This window comes from Heliangelus exortis, chromosome 7 (assembly GCF_036169615.1).
Source record: "Heliangelus exortis chromosome 7, bHelExo1.hap1, whole genome shotgun sequence".
In the NCBI taxonomy this organism is placed as follows: domain Eukaryota; kingdom Metazoa; phylum Chordata; class Aves; order Apodiformes; family Trochilidae; genus Heliangelus; species Heliangelus exortis.
The window spans coordinates 13054363-13071471 of NC_092428.1; the positions used below are offsets into that span (position 1 = coordinate 13054363).

At 40.2% G+C, this 17109-nt stretch overlaps 1 protein-coding gene across 3 annotated transcripts in view; it reads right to left on the reverse strand.

The window, feature by feature from the left end:
- Nucleotides 1-17109, reverse strand: part of PCDH15 (protocadherin related 15) — a 344988-nt gene that overhangs the window by 40566 nt on the left and 287313 nt on the right. For all 3 annotated transcript variants that reach the window (XM_071748909.1, XM_071748908.1, XM_071748907.1), the window contains 2 exons: nucleotides 7092-7307; nucleotides 2797-2885 (listed from right to left, as the gene is read on the reverse strand). In XM_071748909.1, coding sequence (XP_071605010.1) covers nucleotides 2797-2885; nucleotides 7092-7307 — 305 coding nt within the window. The remainder of the gene's footprint in view (nucleotides 1-2796; nucleotides 2886-7091; nucleotides 7308-17109) is intronic.

The window sequence follows — 17109 nt, forward strand, 5'->3', positions numbered from 1 at the left end:
TAAGTGGACCTATCAGAGCAGCCATAATTAAAGTGGGTGAGAGAAGCAGAAAATCTGACTCCAATGGGCAGTCCAGAAGATACAAAAAATTGAAATTGAAACAGTTGGAAGCAAACCAAGGGGCTTTCTGAATGAACTGCAAAGGATGACAGTGCTATGAGAAATGCCAGCTGAAGACAGGTCCATTGTATCTCTCAGAAAGCCCAAACTCTTAAACCAAATAGACATCACTGTTTTAAGTGTCCCGTATGCTGCTTTTATCTGGACCATTACCCAATGCATTTCAGGGCTACCCTCAGTAAGCCTTTCCAGTGAAGAAGAACAGATTGATTGATTGATTTATACCTTGCATCCACTCTCTAGTGAGAATTACAGCCAGCCAGGGAGAATCTGTTGAAAGTTGTTTTCCAGAGTTTTTTTAATCACTGTTTATTTTATTGTGAAAAAACCCTGTAATTTCAAAATGACCCAACTATTCATTTCCCTAAATTTCACCATCACCAAGTATTACAATTAGTGGTTAAGTGCCATATTTTCAGAGATCAGTATTTACTGTCATTCCAGTGCCCAAACAAGAGGACAACAACCTTGGTAGTGAAGGACTTAGTTAAAGACAGGGTTTTTTTTGTTAATGAATTGTACAAAGAGTTCTAATTTTCTATATTAGCGCATTATTTGAAATGGCTCTGAACATTTGGGGCAAAAGAACTTTACCCTGATAAGATCTCCAAATTTGCTGTGGCTTTATTTTCTGTATAGCACATAAATCATCAATGCCTATTTTTTTGTTTTGTTTTATGTCCTGCATGAATCATTAAAGCCTTTATTAAAAAAGCAAGGAGAGAGCAATTTTTTAAAATATTAGGAGAAAGATCTAAGAAATCTGAAGGTAGCAAGGAAATAAATACATTTTGATGTGAAACAGAGAAGTACACATATAAAATCCTTTCTGAGATTTTGCTCTCTGCAAATACCTTGAGAACAGGATAACACAATCTCTTCTGGTGAAGGTTGTCCTTAAAGGCTTATCTCTAGAAGCAAAATTATTATGCTACACTCACTTGCTTGCTTCATGATGCTCATGAAGTTAAAGGTTTCCAAGCTCATTTTAAGAACTCAAAAGCTGGTCATGGTTTTCTGGTTTTGCACTCATTCAGAGCTTCATTCACTGTGAAATATTTACACATCCATCAGACTTCCATGAACAAGGGCCCAAACAGCATGAAACAAGTTTTAAAAGACCCCAGCCTGACAGAAAAAAGCCTTTTAGCACATGAAGATTGCAGCATGTGGCTCTGGGCTGCTTTCCAAGACTGGCAGGGTATGCCAACTATTCCTCTGGGCCCCAAAGGAGAGGGGTGAGGGTACAGTTAAGGCAGTACTTATTGTTGAGGCACTGAATGCTGCTGAGACCTGCTGGGAGCTGGAAATAACTGCTCCAGGGTTTGCAAAGGGAGGTTTCTGCAGGGATGAGAAAGGGTGAGATGCTCTGCTCTTGCCATGCCACCAATTGCAGCATTCACACTCTCAGTGCCACAACCTGTGTCTCCTGCAGGTGACACTCTGCATTCAAGCCAGGCTTGTTCCACCCTGTTTTCAAACCACCTCCTGGATTTTGCTGGTGGCTCCTTTGGCTCCAGGGCAGTCCAAAACTGGTAGGATCTCAAACACAGCCTAAGTCAAATTTAGCATAATATCTGTGCTGTGTCACATAGAAACTCATGGTTCAGAGCAAATATTTATCTTCTCTCAAGAAAAAAGAAGCCCAGGAAAGCTACAGATTAGTGTCTAGACTAACAACTGATCAGGGAAGCATACTAAGGCGAACTGAATGCTTAGCAAAGCAGAAGCAAACTTTCCCTATTACTGTCAACAGAAGATAGATCTCTCTTTCTCTCTAGCCAACACCAACACCTGACACTTTTGGAAACCTACATCTTAATTATTGAGCAAGCAGACTTTTTTGACATTGTTAGCTCTAGGAAATGGAGCCTCTGGGAATGTAGGCTATTGCCTGAACACTTAGTGTTTCTAATGTCAGATTCAGTCAGAGCTAACTTACACCCAGCTCAAACCAGAGACAGAAAAGGGAAACATGTCCTAAATCTCCAGAAGCAAACCTGTCTATTTTTTCCTAACCCAACAAAGACATGAGCCATTTAGACAGCACACTTCTTTTTCAGTGATTCAGTTTCCATGGAGAAGTAAAGGTAAGGATGGAGACAACCTGCTGAAACCTGAGAAATGCTATTCATCACTGATTACAGTGACAGAAAAGTACAGAGACTGTTTTTAAACTATTCCCTTTAGAACTTTCTTTCTCATATTGTCTAATTCATGGTTATACGCTCAATGAGACAAAGTAAAGAAAATCATCCTTGTTTTACAAAAAGAAGCTAAAAGTGAAAACCTGACTCCTGGAAGCTGCTGCTGCTGTGTTCTATAAGGTAATATAGCTCATCAAGACACACTTGCTTCAGTCTTTTGGAGATGTACTTTATTCATTTTCCATCCTGGATTTTGACAGATGCAGGTTCTGTGCTGCATAGTTATGTATTAGGGGCAGATCTGAACATAATTTCAGCCTGCAAAGGAGGGGTGAAATGTGGATTTGGGGAAGGGAAGTTTCAGTCCAGTCACTCAGCCAGTCATGCTCCCCATCAAAACATCTATACATTCATTTTCAAGTCTTTTGGCAAAAATGGAGATTGTAGAATAAAGAGAGTGCTCCTTGATGAATTTAAACAAAAAAATCAGTGACTTGTCTGTTATTTGTAAAGTAAATAAATTTTTTACCCTATTAGTTGATCTTTGTTTTGTTCCACAAGGGTGGGAGGAACATTAGAGACGATGACTTGCATATCCAGCTGATTGACAACAGAGACCTGGAAACAAAAGAGTGAAATTTAGTTGGCACTCCTATGCATAACATCCTCCTCCTACAAAAAGAAAGGAATAATTACATTCCTGCCTTCACAGCCATGCCCTAATGTATGTATTTCTCATTTTCATTTCAAATAAGAAAGATGGGAAATCTTGCTTTGCTTGGCAGCCAAAACACACGAATAACAGACAAAGATTTAACTAGAACTGTAATTGCAGGACTGTATCAGAATTGCAGATTTTTTAAGGGTGGGACTAGAAAACCTGTTCCTCATGGTATAGACTTCACTTGCTTTGTCATGGATCTCCTATGTGCCATATTCAAACTCACTTAAGAGCATTCAGATATTTTTGATGATTCGACAGGAAAATCCAACCTTGGAAACATTCAGCTTGTACCAACGTAAACGCAAATACCAGTTTAATTCAATTAAATTAATGATAATTAGCTAGAAAATCACAAAGGATAGCACTCATCTATTTTAAAGTAATCAGTTTAATCATTTTAATCTCCTACATTTTTTTTTTTTTAAGCTCCTCTATATGGCATAAAGCCGTGCATATCCAGTCACTCACATCACCACTGGAACTCTCAGCCAAATGCTGGCTGGTCAGTGTGCAGCAAATTCAGCACATCTGGCAAACTCTGTTTCTCATTTCCTGATCTAGTCTCCTCTGGCTATTTTTATCCCAAGAAAAGAATGCCTTCCAGTAAAATAACTGCATGATTTCACCTCCATTTTAAATATTTTTGCATTTTGCTATAGCTTTCTCTTCACTAGCATAACCAACCTCCACTTAGGGTGTGAAAAGAACTTCTACATCCCATTCTGATAGAGAAAAGGGAATGTCTCTTAAAATTTGGCTCGTATCCATGTTTGCATGGACTCCAAACTCAGTTGACCCATACAAGATTTTGGAGGTAAATTTGAAAAAGTAGGACAACGTTAAATTCAATTCAATGTTAGATTGAATTCTAAACAAAAAAGTCAACAACCCATGATTATCCAAAGAGAACTCTGAGCCCTATAAGTGCTTCAGCAGACAAGCCATAATATACTTCATCAAGCACTGATTAACCAGCTTTGAAGTTTAATTCAACTTTAAATATGTAAGTGCTCTTGAAATGTCATCAGATGCACTGATCAGCGTGTACAGACTTCTGTGTAAGAATAACAGATTCATAATGAACTCAGAATAAATTCTAGACTAAGATCATTGAAAAGAACTCTGGAGAAATGAGCAGTTCAATAGAATCAACTACATTAACCAATTCAAGCAGCAATTGTGCATCTATGGACCAAGTACTGAATAAATGCAACACTTAAAGAAAGGAAGTAATTATTTCTATAGTTAGGGAATCATAATTACATCTACTTGTTCATATACAAAAATATGGATAAACACATTCAAGACAAAATATAGTAAAAAAAAGGGTGTTGAACAAATATAAAGAAAAAGTCAAGGTTTGCATAGTAACATTATCTTGCTTGGTACCCACATTTGTAAGGGCTTTCATGTTTCAACTATTGAGAACAGCATTAAGTTTAGGAATTAAGTCCAATTTAAACTCATGGGGAGAAACTGTTCCCTTCCACTCTGGGAGAGAAGGAAACATGCTGGGCACAGCGGTGGAAGGTATGGGAAGCAAAGGCACCTCCTGAGGCACCACTATCATCACTTTCTGGGAGCTTTTTAGGGCATAACCAGGGACCATCAGACTCAACATTCCTTAGAAAGCTTTTGCTGCTTCCAGCTTCCTAAGCAAAGCCATAGCCAGGCCCTGTGAGCAGGCACCAGCCCAAGTTCAGGTCTGGAAGTCAGCATGTTCAGATATCTCATGCCCATAAGGATCTGAAGAATATATTGCCAAGAACCAGGAAAGCTTCAGGTTAAATTAAGTAGTAGAAAATTTGGGAAGCTTGCAGCAGAGGCAGAAAAGGCATACAGTTGTTAAAAACCACTAGCCCATAAGTGATATCTCTCTGACCTCATGCTTCAGTCACTAGGCACTTGTTAATTTTAAAATCAAGGAAGCCAGAGCCCATTAACAGTCTTCATCATTACAAGGCACCAATGGGTTCCTGGGAGGAGCTGATGCAGAGGGCTGAATGAAGAAGGGGACATTGGACTTCCCCAAATCCTAACAAATGATTAAAAATTACATCATAATGAATATTAACTATCCACATTTACTTAGTACCTTTAAATGCTTACTTGCAGCAAATTTATTTTTAAATGTCATTTTTTCTTTCTTTTTTTCTCACAGAGGCTAAAAAAGGAACTGCCATCACATGGAACCAAACTATAAATCCACAGATGCCTGTCCCAGGCAGTGCAAACCAGTAGTAGCCTTCACCTAGACCATCATCTACAGCATGATGATGTTCCACCAGTGGGTTTGGCAGCTTATGTGGCTCAAAGAGCTGTGCCAAGGCCCTGAGGAAGTGTTCTGGCCCCTAGTTCCAGAATCTATCTTGCTCTGCTCAGGTTCTTTACAATTCTGTTCCTTATCCCTAGACCTCCTCCCAGTTCAATCCTATCTTCTCCACCCTCATCTTATTCTTTTATATTCAAGTAGTTAATTTCCCTTATCTATGAGCACTCCTTGAACTTGCATTAAAATGAATTAACCTCTTTCAGTCTCAGCACTGGACACCAGTGTCAGCAGGATAAATACTGTCAAGTCATGAAGCCCAAGAACAGGTTAATTTTGTTAGAAAAGAATTTTCATGTATGGATCTTGATTGGTGAAAACAGAAACCTCTATGGTAGAATGGTGTCAGTCTGTAGTATTTACAGCTACTCTAAGCTATCAAGCATTGCTCAAAAACACTGCACCAAAGTGTTCATCACTCATAAGACAACCTAGAGATAATTCTATAAATTAATGAGACATACCTCACCTTTTAATTTTAATGTTGATACCTCCTGGCTATATTTTAATATACTATTACTGCCTAAATTGCATGAGGATGACCTGCCATCTTGGGAGGTCAAGCATCAGGATATCATACATTATGTTTATTTGCTGAATTCCTGCATTAATCGATATACCAAGCATTATGGCTGTCATCTGTATCATTTGACAGTGTTTCCATGAACTAGAAAGCACACTTTATCCCTATGACATTATGCTAATATTAATCCAATACATCAAGTTATACAGGCTTTTAAGAAAACTAGTTTTTATGATTTCTATGACTTAAGTCAATGTCCTTTACTCAGCACAAAACCATGAGCTCATGGCCTAAATCTGGTGCCATTTTCATTTATTTCCAGACATTAGCAGGTAAGACATGGCCACCTTGGTTTTCCTCAGGAAGCCAAGTCACTTCTGACTTTTGAGAGACTTGTCTGCTCAGGTATTTGCCTGCACTGCAACATGCATTAGCTCTAACTCTGATCTAGCAGAGATATACTCAGCTTAACAGAGTACAGCCCAAGTTAGCAAGCTTACAGCTTGGCTTATTAACTGGTGTTTAATGCTACACTAACCCTGCTTCACAGCTTTGACAAGGGAGCTAGCTGCACCTTGCTGCCTTATAGAACAGATGGAGATATTGGCTGACTTGGTTTAACACAGTGGTGTTTTGGAAGCAGAGGCCACAGGGATGGCTCCTGTGAGAACCCGCTGGAAGTTCCCCCATTTCAAGTCCTGGCCCCACCTCTGCCCAAGGCCAAGCAGATATGGGCAGCTGGATGAGCCTCTGCAGGTATCATATGCAAGAAAGGGGAAATGAAACTGCAAAAATATAAAAAGAGAGACCTGCAGAGCAGAGGAAAGGAGGAGGTGAGAAAGCAATGCCAGACCAAAGACACCAAGGTCAGAGAAGAAGAGGGAGAAGGTGCCTGAGCAGAGCTTTCCCCACAGCCTGTGTTGAGATGGCAGCTGTCCCCCTACAATCCATGGAAGAGCAGGGTGGAGCAGTCCCTGCAGGACCATGGTGGGGTAAACATGGATTTGTAGCCCATGAAGTGCCACAGGTGAGCAGACGTGAAGCTGCAGCCTGTGCAGGATCACCGAGAGGGGCAGATGTGGATCTGCTGCTGTGGAAGATCCCACGCCACAGGAGGTGACTGCTTTCCTTCTTTTCCTAAAACACAGTTTATGGCCTTCCTAAGTGTTTGCCTGGAATTAAACTTCATGTTGTGCCTGAATTTCCTCAGGAATTATTCCATAAACGTAATGTCCAGCTCATACTTACAAGTACATCTGCTTTGCTGCTCAGTCCTTGTCCATAATCATCAGTTGCAATGACCTGAAACTTGAAATAGGATCTTCTCATATTTTTGAACATCATAGCAGTTTTTATAAGTCCTGTGTAAGCTTCAATCACAAAACCTTCTTTACCATCCTTGATTGGAGGAATGATGAGTCTATATTGCATGGCACTGTAATTCCCAGTGTCTTTATCATCAGCCTGATGGGAAAAAGAAAACAAGCAGAGGCAAATAAAGTAAATATTCATGCAAAGAATCATTAACCTTGTCCTTTAACTAAAGCTGCATATTCGTCCAGCAAATTTCTTCCTCTCCAACGTTTAAAACATTAGATCCTGGACAGCAGCTATTGCTGTGACTTTAAATGGTTCATTTAACTCTGCTGCATACAATTTTGCTTTTCCAGCAGTTTCTTCCTCATGTGTTGGCACTGAACTGCCCAAAATAAAAGGAAAAAAAGAAGAAAAATATAAATAGATTTTTCAAGTCTGCGAGTAATTGAACAGGTTAAAACAGTTTAATTCTGAGAAGCCTCCACTGCCAAATTCTTGTTGACAAATATTAAATAACAAATATATTAATGCCAGCAAGGCATTAATAAAACTTCTTAGAAATATTCTGCACCATCACTGATTGAGGACACATATTTTTGGAGTAATTTTATCATTTTTTATTTTTTTAAAAAAGGAGGTATTGAGTGGCATGCCCACAATACTGCATAATGGACCTGCTGTGCAGAGCCAGTGTAGAGCACAAAGCTGCCCTGGCATTTTCCCATTGCCAAACAGCTGCAGAAAAAGGACACAGCACCAACATTAAGTACTGTGAGGGAGTGGATTGAGGAGCCCTCTCCACTGGACCCTCTTAGGATGCTCTGCAGGTAGCCAAGTCATCTTCAAACCCCACCCCACCCCCCATCCAGATCTTCCTTAGCATCTCCAAAAGCATTGAAGAAGAGGAAGGAGACAGATAGGATCTGCACATGGCCTAGGGGCTGGTGGAGCAAAGTGGATGGAGGTCTGCTCCAGTTGTTCAATCTGAAATATCTCAACCACACTTCCTAAGTCAAACAGGCCTAAAATATAAAGAGCTGCACTGGTGGGCTTGGGGAATCTCATCAATGTCAACCCTCCCCTGTTGGCTGGCTCAATGCTTGTATTGAGGGTTGATAATTTTCTCTCTTGTTCCCTTTCCTGTTCTGTCTTCCTTCTCTTTTAGCTCCCTGTAATCACTACCCAGTTAATATTTAAAATTGTGATTTAAGTCAGAGGGTGATGTGAGCTTCCTATCAGTGGAATTTTCTTTGCCTCAAAAGACAATTTTAAATTGCATAAGGTTGGCTGGAGCAGAGCTAGCTGACAGCAATAAAATGATGAGGACTGGTAAACTGGGTGGACACCCCCCTCCAGGTGGGCCTGTCTTCAATGGCTCTTGACATCCCTGAGGGCATATCTTGATGGCCCTGTTGGTTGTGGAGACTGACACCTTGACTGATAAGCTGGGTGGAGGTTTCACCACCACCACCCCCAGTCCCCTAGATGGGCCAATTTTTAATGATTACCTGAATAGAAGGGACACCTGGCCTCCTGCTGCAGCTGTCTGACTTAGGCTAATGACAGCTCTCCTTATGGGGAGGAAAGCTGGAAATATGAGTTTATCCTCTCCTTGATTGAACAAGGGAGCAGTGAATCTTTTTGTCTGGAACTGTGGGAATTTGGGAGGCATATAAGTAACACTCAGGCCCTCATTTGGTCGTCATCCTGCACTGACCCAACAGCCTGCATTGGGCCCAGTCCAGGATTGGAATGCCATCTTGAACAAGAAAATCTCACCAGACATCACCAGACCCGTGGTGGTGACTTTTCCTTCCCCTTTCCTTTCCCCTTTCCCCTTTCCCCTTTCCCTTCCCCTTCCTTCTCTTTTCCTTTTATCTTCTTTTTCTCTCTCTTTTGCCTCACAACATATGTACCTTCACGGGGTTATGTCACTTTGCTTGGTTTAATTGTCAAATAAAACTTCATGTTTGCACCCACCCATGGGTAGTTGGACTTTTTTCTTGTGGATCCAAAAATTTTAAATTATTTTGAGCTGTACGTTTGGTGTAGTCAGCAGGATAAGAACCTATGGACCATAAGAAGTAGGCACTGCAGAAACAATGTTATTTCACCCCTCTTGTGCCTGACAGCCATGAAAAGTCTGTTCTGGCCTCTCCAGATCACCTACTTTGCACAAATCATGCTCCTATTCAAAAGGCAGTGCCCATATTCAGATGAGAGTGGTTTTGAGGACCCTTACAATGCTTTAATATGCTCTGTCCAGCAAGGGGACAACAAGATGGCACTTAATTACCATCTGCACATTTGTCCACTCATTAGACCCAGAATTGCCTCAGCATCTGGGAGTCTTCAGCATCTAATAGCAACCTTTTATCAGCATACTGGCATGAATTCTTAAGCCTGTGGCTTCAGATAATGTTGAAGAAAAAAACCCACTTGTAACTTCAAAAAGGTGTAGGTCTCTGTAAAATTCATACTCCACCATGACATAAAAACAATAATCATAATCTAGTCAGGCCTTATGGCAGCTTGAAGAGTAGTTTACCATGATACACCAGTGCCATATAAATAAGCATTATTTGTGCAAGGTCATTAGGCCTTCAATAGATGGGCATTAATTATAATTAATTGCTTCCTCACCATCACTGAGCAAGATGCAGAAGATGGAAACTTTTACTCAGTCCTATTTTGTCTTTATTTTCTGATAATTTTCAAGGCATACCAGTGAGAAGATATAACAAGGGAGTCTATGCAGCACAGTGATTGCATTGGGCACCACCAAGAGACACTTGTGCCAGAGGAATGATGCAGGTACTGTGTGTGCTTCCTGTGCTGCTCTGCCTGCTCCCAGCCCAGATGGAACAGACACCACCACACAGTGCTTAAGCAATAATACCTGGGCTGGTTTAGCTGGAAATAGCAAACATTTTGCACAGAGCACAGGGATGTGCTGCAGAGCTGCCAAAAAAATTATCTCCCTCCATGGCACTTGCTGCTACCCATCACTGAGACAGAACTGTTCAAAAATACCTTTGTAAATGTTTTGTTTACCTCTACATCAACAAAGCTTTCTCTGTCTTTGCTATAAAAAGCATAAATATAAAAATGCATTAAGATGCTTTTGTTCTGTAGTTCTATGGCTTTTTCTAAGGCTTTTGAAAATCAAGATTACAACCTTGGGTGATCTCACACCCCTTTATTAGCATTTTTAGGCAAGACGGGGAAGGCTAAAAGCTTTCTGAAGTTTAGACCTTTTTGTCAGTTAAAATATCAGTGAGCTTTTCCAGAGCACTCTTGCTATCCAACTGGCGTGCAAAACCACAACCCCAAAACATCACAGAGCCAGCAGACAGGAGCTTGACAGGTGGGTCCTCAGGCCTAGGCTTTCCTGTTGATAAGAAAATTGCTGAAGGAAAAAATAATTGGGAAGGCATGCTACATAGCACAGGGAAGCAAGGAAGGGGTAGTAATTAAATATCAGGTTGATACACAAGTGCTAACAGTCACCACTGTGTGAGAGATAAATGTCAGTGCTCAGCACCCAGCCTGAGTCAGGCTTTACAATAAGTGCATAAATGCTTGAATTTCACAACAGGTGACTTTCACTCCTCCAGCAACCACAGCAGCTTCAGTGACCTAATTGGACTCTTAGTCCCACCATGGTTTCACCTGATGTAATCTCAAATTAGGGCATTGTGATTGGAACTGATTCTCAGGTTGATTCTCAGCCAGCTGCCTGAGGCCCACCTTGAGACTCTCTTGCCCACCACCTCAACAGGACAGGGGAGAAAATTAGATAAAAAACCCACACAGGTTGAGGTAAGGACTGAGAGCTCACTGTCACGGGCGAAAGACTCAATTTCAGAAAAACTGGTTTAATTTACTGCCATATAAAATATATAAATAATATACTTTGTAACTAATTACAGTCTGTCCTAATATATGTACAACTTTTCAGTGTAAGTAAGTAACAAAAGAATTGGGTCATGCTAGAGCACTTCACACAGCAGCTGTCCCTAAAAGCCATCCAAATATTTCACAGCTCCAAATTTGGTGGAAAGAGGTAAATTTAAGGAGCAGATGCCAGGAGATAAAAAGCCTGTGGCAGAAGCAAGCTGATAACCATGAGCTCCAAAGGGCTAAGGAACAGTGTAGAAGAGAACAGTGGTTAAGAAATACAGGTAAAAGGAAAAAAAAGAAAAAACAACAACAAAAAAGAAAACTGTAGAAGCTACAACAAACATACTGGCTTAAATGACTGTAAATCATGAAGTAAAAAACACTTCTAAAGCAGTACAATGGCATTTCTGGCTTCAGAGATGAAAATATTAAACAATCTGTACACTCCTACTGTCGGAAATAGTCTTATTCTAAAATCTATTTTATATATCAACAACTGATTGGAAACAGTTGAACCTGCCATCTGTTTAGTGGTGCTAAGCTAGGAAGAAGGAAAAAACCCAACAGCCCATCATTTGCCATTCCCTGTTTAGCATCCTCGGGCATGTGATTAAGAGTGACCCTGCTATGGAAACTGGAAAACATTAAGAATTAACAATTGCATTTAACTGTGAGCATCCAGTCTGAATGGGGCTCACACAGAGAACGATAAAAACTGTAATTGTCTGATGATTATACAATAGCTTCAGGAGCTCCAGTTAATGGAGATCTTAATGCTCACCCCAAACAAGCCACCAAATGTGTCAAACCAATGGCAGTTTTGGTGACAGTATCAGAGTATGACTGCCATGTGACATTGCTTCTGCAAGTGTCAACAGCTGAGGGGGACAAGAGTCCTCCTCTAACACTGTGCTTGGGCAGCTGTGTAGTTCCACCTCACACTGTGATATCCCCTGTGCAAATGTGGAGATTTGAGAAATGTCAAATCCTCATCTTTTGTGAGGACTGCAAGTAGTAAAGATAATTAAGTTCACTGTAAGTGCATTGTTTTTTAGGTATACATATAGAAGTACCACAACAAAGAAAAAAAGAACAGACTATGCTATGCATATTGCTGATCACTGCTAAGCTCACTACAAGTATACCCCAGTTCAGGGAAAATTCCAAGAAATACAGTTAGTAAGAAAGGGAGTGAGATTTGTTCACTGTTTCCTTCAGTGGTGTCAAAATAGTCTGAAAACATAGATCAATTTTGAGAGGCTGTCTCATGGGGGGGTGGGAAGGGGAAGAAAAAAAAAAAAAAAAAGTTGAGTAAAAGGTGTTCCCAAACTTATATTTAAAAAAAAGCAACAAAACCAAATGAGAAACATTGGGTTTATAGCATTTTCCTGTTACACCACCAGCAGTTAGAGCTCCATACAGTGTATGTGCTGCAAGGGTGTGCAGATCACACACCATAAGCTCCCATGGACTGGGAATGACCCAGCACTGGGAACACTCTGTCCATACTCACCCCTTCCAGCCCATGCAGGAGCTACCTTACCCTGGAAGGCACATGCAGGAGTAAGAGTCTTAAACATGTCAGAAAATAACAGTAAAATGGCACATTTGTAACATTTGTGGCATATAGTAATATTACATAATACAACATAGTAATATTGCATTTGATAAAATCACAAAGGGCAGCAGTTTTCTGAACAATGCCAGAGAAATGATAGTATTTTTTTTTTAATAGTAAGATAGGTAGCAAGCCAACATATTATCTAGAGCCCTATTCTTTGAATGAAAATACCTGTGTTCTTGGAATTACTCTTAGCAGGGCAAGCAGCTTCCAGTCAGAGGCCAGATGTTACACAGATGTGCCTCTTTAAGGATGTGCTGTTGTCACTCCAAACAAGCTCCTGAGTAGATTTTTACTTCTACCAAGTGTGTTTTCTCCTTACAGATTACTGTGATTCATAAATCATATTTTAAGTAATAGAAGATCATAACTGACAAAACAGTTCATTTCTACAAAGAAAAACTTCTCCTGTGTAGATGGAAAAGCAAAATTAGAGAAGGGAAAACTTTGTGTTTCACAGCAGAAAAATGTCTCAAGGTGCTGGGAGCTGAATCTCACTTTTACAAAACTTGCCATTGTGAAGATTTACCTGTCATCCCAGGGAAAAAAGAAATGCCAAAAGAAATACAGATATTATAGGCATAGATAGAAAACAACTGGAGATTAAACATGGAAAAATGCATCTGGAACAAAAAGTAATCCCAGTACTCTCTCTGTATGTAATATGCTTCTCAGGAATTTTAAACATTTATTCTATCAATACCCTTAGATCATTACAAAACACTAAGGAAAATTGCTTTCAAGGATTACAGTTAAGTGAAGAGTAAATCCTTGTTCCTCTGAGTGCCATTAAAGTAAAAACCCATAGCATGATAAAGTTACCTTATGAAGCCCACCAGGAAGGGACACAAAATACAGAATTAGTCTGAAATGAAAATTTGATCAATTGCATTGTAAGAATCAAGTTTCATTCAGGATGTAAGTGCATTTCAGACTCCACTGGCTCCTATTTTCATCACACCTCTCTGCTGGATTTAGAGCCATTTCTATCAATTGCAGCACAGCCACTTCCAGAGACTTCGATTCATTTGCAGTTATTTCAGCAAGCTTCCTTTTCTGCAAACATTTTCAGTACAAAAATTAACTTTATAAACTGAGTTATTCAGAAAATCACCTCTCACTTTCTTTACTAGAACTAGCATCTCCAGTATTTCCTCATTTAAATGCACTTAAACAAAACCAGAAATATTAATATTGTAAAAGAAAATGTTTTAAAAAAGGGCCGATAACACACCATTACAGTAAAAATTTAATTCTCTCTAGTAACTGTGTTGATTTTGGTGTTACTTTTGTAGAGCAGATGGAAAATATTGTGTATGTGAGGAAATCCCAACCCACAAAATTCATAAATCGGTAGTTATGAATATTACATCTGTTTTTAATAAACATTTATAAAAAGAAGCACAAAAAGCCCTTCACTTCTGGCAACATGCTCTTATATACATTGAAAAATCTGAGGAAAAGAGAGAATTGCAGAAAAAGAAAGAGAACATAAAACCAATCCCCACTAGAACTGTCCAACACTTGAAACCTTTTCCTGAGCTTCAGCAGAACTGTCATTACAGTAATTCTCCAGTTCCAGCTGTCCCACCTCTGAAGAGACAAAGGGGACCCCAAATCACCAGCAGCCCAGGGGTCCTGCAGCTCTCCCACCTCTCTGGCTTCTCACTCCCCTTTGCTCTTGCATCTCCTCCTCAGCCTACAATCAGCAGATCTGGGTGTTGTGCATCTTTAGGAGGCTTTGGGGGAAATGAGTAGGTTTAAATAGATGCTGTGTGAAACTGCTGTAGATTTCAGACACAATAATCAGCCTCACACCTCATTTCAAATGAAATGGTGTTTAACACAGGTCCACATTTCCTCATGAACTATTAGCAATATAAACATGGTCTTTAAGATGCAAGAACTAAAGCTTAAAAACTGCCATTTTTACTTGGAGACATTAGTACTTACCAGCTTTCAGAGGACATTAGCTTTAAAGCAGTCATATGCATATGCATATCATTAACCAAATTAATTCTAATTAAAAGTGACTCATGATTTGCCACATTCTGCTGAGCTGAAGCTACCTTTTTAGCTACTTATAGCAATATTCCTAAAAAATCTAGAGCAAAATAATACATCATTCTAAAAGGATTATATACTCAAATGAAAAAGCATGAGAGTGGTTGCTGCTGTCAGCATTCTTAAAAAAGTTTCTAAAAGAAAACTAGAGAGGAACTTTTCACAAGGGCAGAGAGATAAGACTAGGGGAAATGCTTTTAAGTTGGAAAGGTGGTGATTTAGGTTACACATTAGGAAGAACTTCCCTGTGCGGGTGGTGAGACACTGGAACAGGTTGCCCAGAGAAGCTGCAGCTGCCCCATTTCCTAATAATGCTATCAAAACAGTGGGAGGTGTCTCTGTCCATGGGAGGGGGGGTGGAATGAGGTGATTTTTAGGGTTCTTTTCTACCCAAATCATCCTGTGGTTCTGTGAAACTGGGATTGAGTAGGACAGTTTCTGCTCAGGCTTCATCCTGGGTAACAGATATTCTGCTGACACTCCCTTAAGCTCTGGGTAGATCTCCAGTTCTATGGCATTTAATAAGTTATTCTCAGCTACCTTTACCTCTTTTTAAAACGATATTGGCTCATAAGAATGACTAATTTAAAGCCATTCCCCCTAGTCCTATGACTCCCTGCCCTTGTAAAAAGTTCCTCTCCAGACTGCTTTTAGACACCTTTCAGGTATTGGAAAATGCTCTGTGGTGTCCCAGGAGTCTTCTCTTCTCCAGGCTGAGCAGCCCCAACTCTCAGCCTGTCTCCAGAGCAGAGGTGCTCCAGTCCTTTGAGTATCTTTGTGTCCTCCTCTGGGCCACACAGGTGCACACTGGGAAGAGAGTTGCAGGCACCTTAGCACATCCCTTGTCCAGCAGAGTTGCTGGAAGAAGCCACTGTGGATCTTGGTGGGGTAGGTATCACCTGGAGGTGAGGATCTGGGCATAATTTGGTGGCCTTTTATAGTGGGATCACAGTCTCCATGGACAAAGGCAGAACAACAGACACCATCTACCTGGACCTGTGCAAAGCATTTGACACTGTACCAAACAACATTCTGATCTCTAAACTGGAGTGATATGGATTTGATGGATGGATCACTCATTGGATAAGGAACTGGTTGGATGGTTGCACCCAAAGAGCTGTGTTCAATGGCTCAGTGTCCAAACGGAGATGTGAGATGAGTGGTGTTCCTCAAGGGTTGGTACTCAGACAGTGCTATTTAACATCTGTTTTGGAGACATGGACAGTGGCATTGAGTACATTTAGTACTTCCTAGCTAACATCTCCCAGCTCATCTTTTCTATATCCTATTTGATAAAAAGGAAGAACTATATTAGCTTAAACTACTGCTAAATGGTAACTGCTGGCAAGTGCCTGCCACTGTGATTATTATGCTTAACTAATTTAATTACAACAATGGCAAATAAAAGCAGGCAGACCATGTAAATCACATCTAACTGCAGGAGCCATCCACTATCAATATCTAAATACCAGCCACTGAGATTACTGCAATTAATCCACCCATCCAGTGATATGAATGTAATCAAACCAAGCGCCAAATAGTTGCTGTCCCTTAATGTTTCCAACACTTGGGCAAGTAGGTCACCTCGAAAAAGGAGAACTCTGCCATAATTCATCACTTTCACATAAGAAAGTAAATGTAGATGCTCACAATGTGCATTACCTTTCCTTCATGACTTAAATACCCCTTTCCAAGATGTATACTACCTTTATGGTACACAAGAGCTATGCAAAGGAAGAGTCATGAGAAACACATCACTGTTATATGAGTTGCATTTTTATGATATAAAAGCTGCTTCCTTCTTATTGTTTCTTTACTGAACTGGATTGTCCACATTTCTCTTCTAGCCCTGATGCTTTACAGACTTCAGTTTATCCTCTCCCCAATATAATTTCTCTCACCTCACCTACAGAACAGACCTTTGGCAACCTCTTCTCAGTATTGAGAGCACAGCAAATGCCTGGTGCAGAGCAATGTTATGACTTAATTGGCTCTATCCAAAGATGCAGGACCCAAGACAGGTCTCTAGGAGCATGGATACTCATGGGTAGGGATATAAAACTAATGACTTTGGAGAGTGAGGAGGAGGAGCTGGTATTAAACATATGTAGACACACACAATGACTGACAAAGAAAAGGTGGATTGGGAATCTGCAAACAACGGACTTGTCTATCCAAAGATCTCACAACTAATGTAAGTCTTTGATTTTCAGCTTTTCAAGTAAAATCTGTCACATGCAGATAAAAACAAAGAGAAAACCCAAAGAAGCCAGGAGTTAATCAACAGAGTCCCTGCTGTATCTAATTTCATTTAACATAAGAAAAACACTGGCTCAATTCTGAGTTCATCCTTTTTTCAGC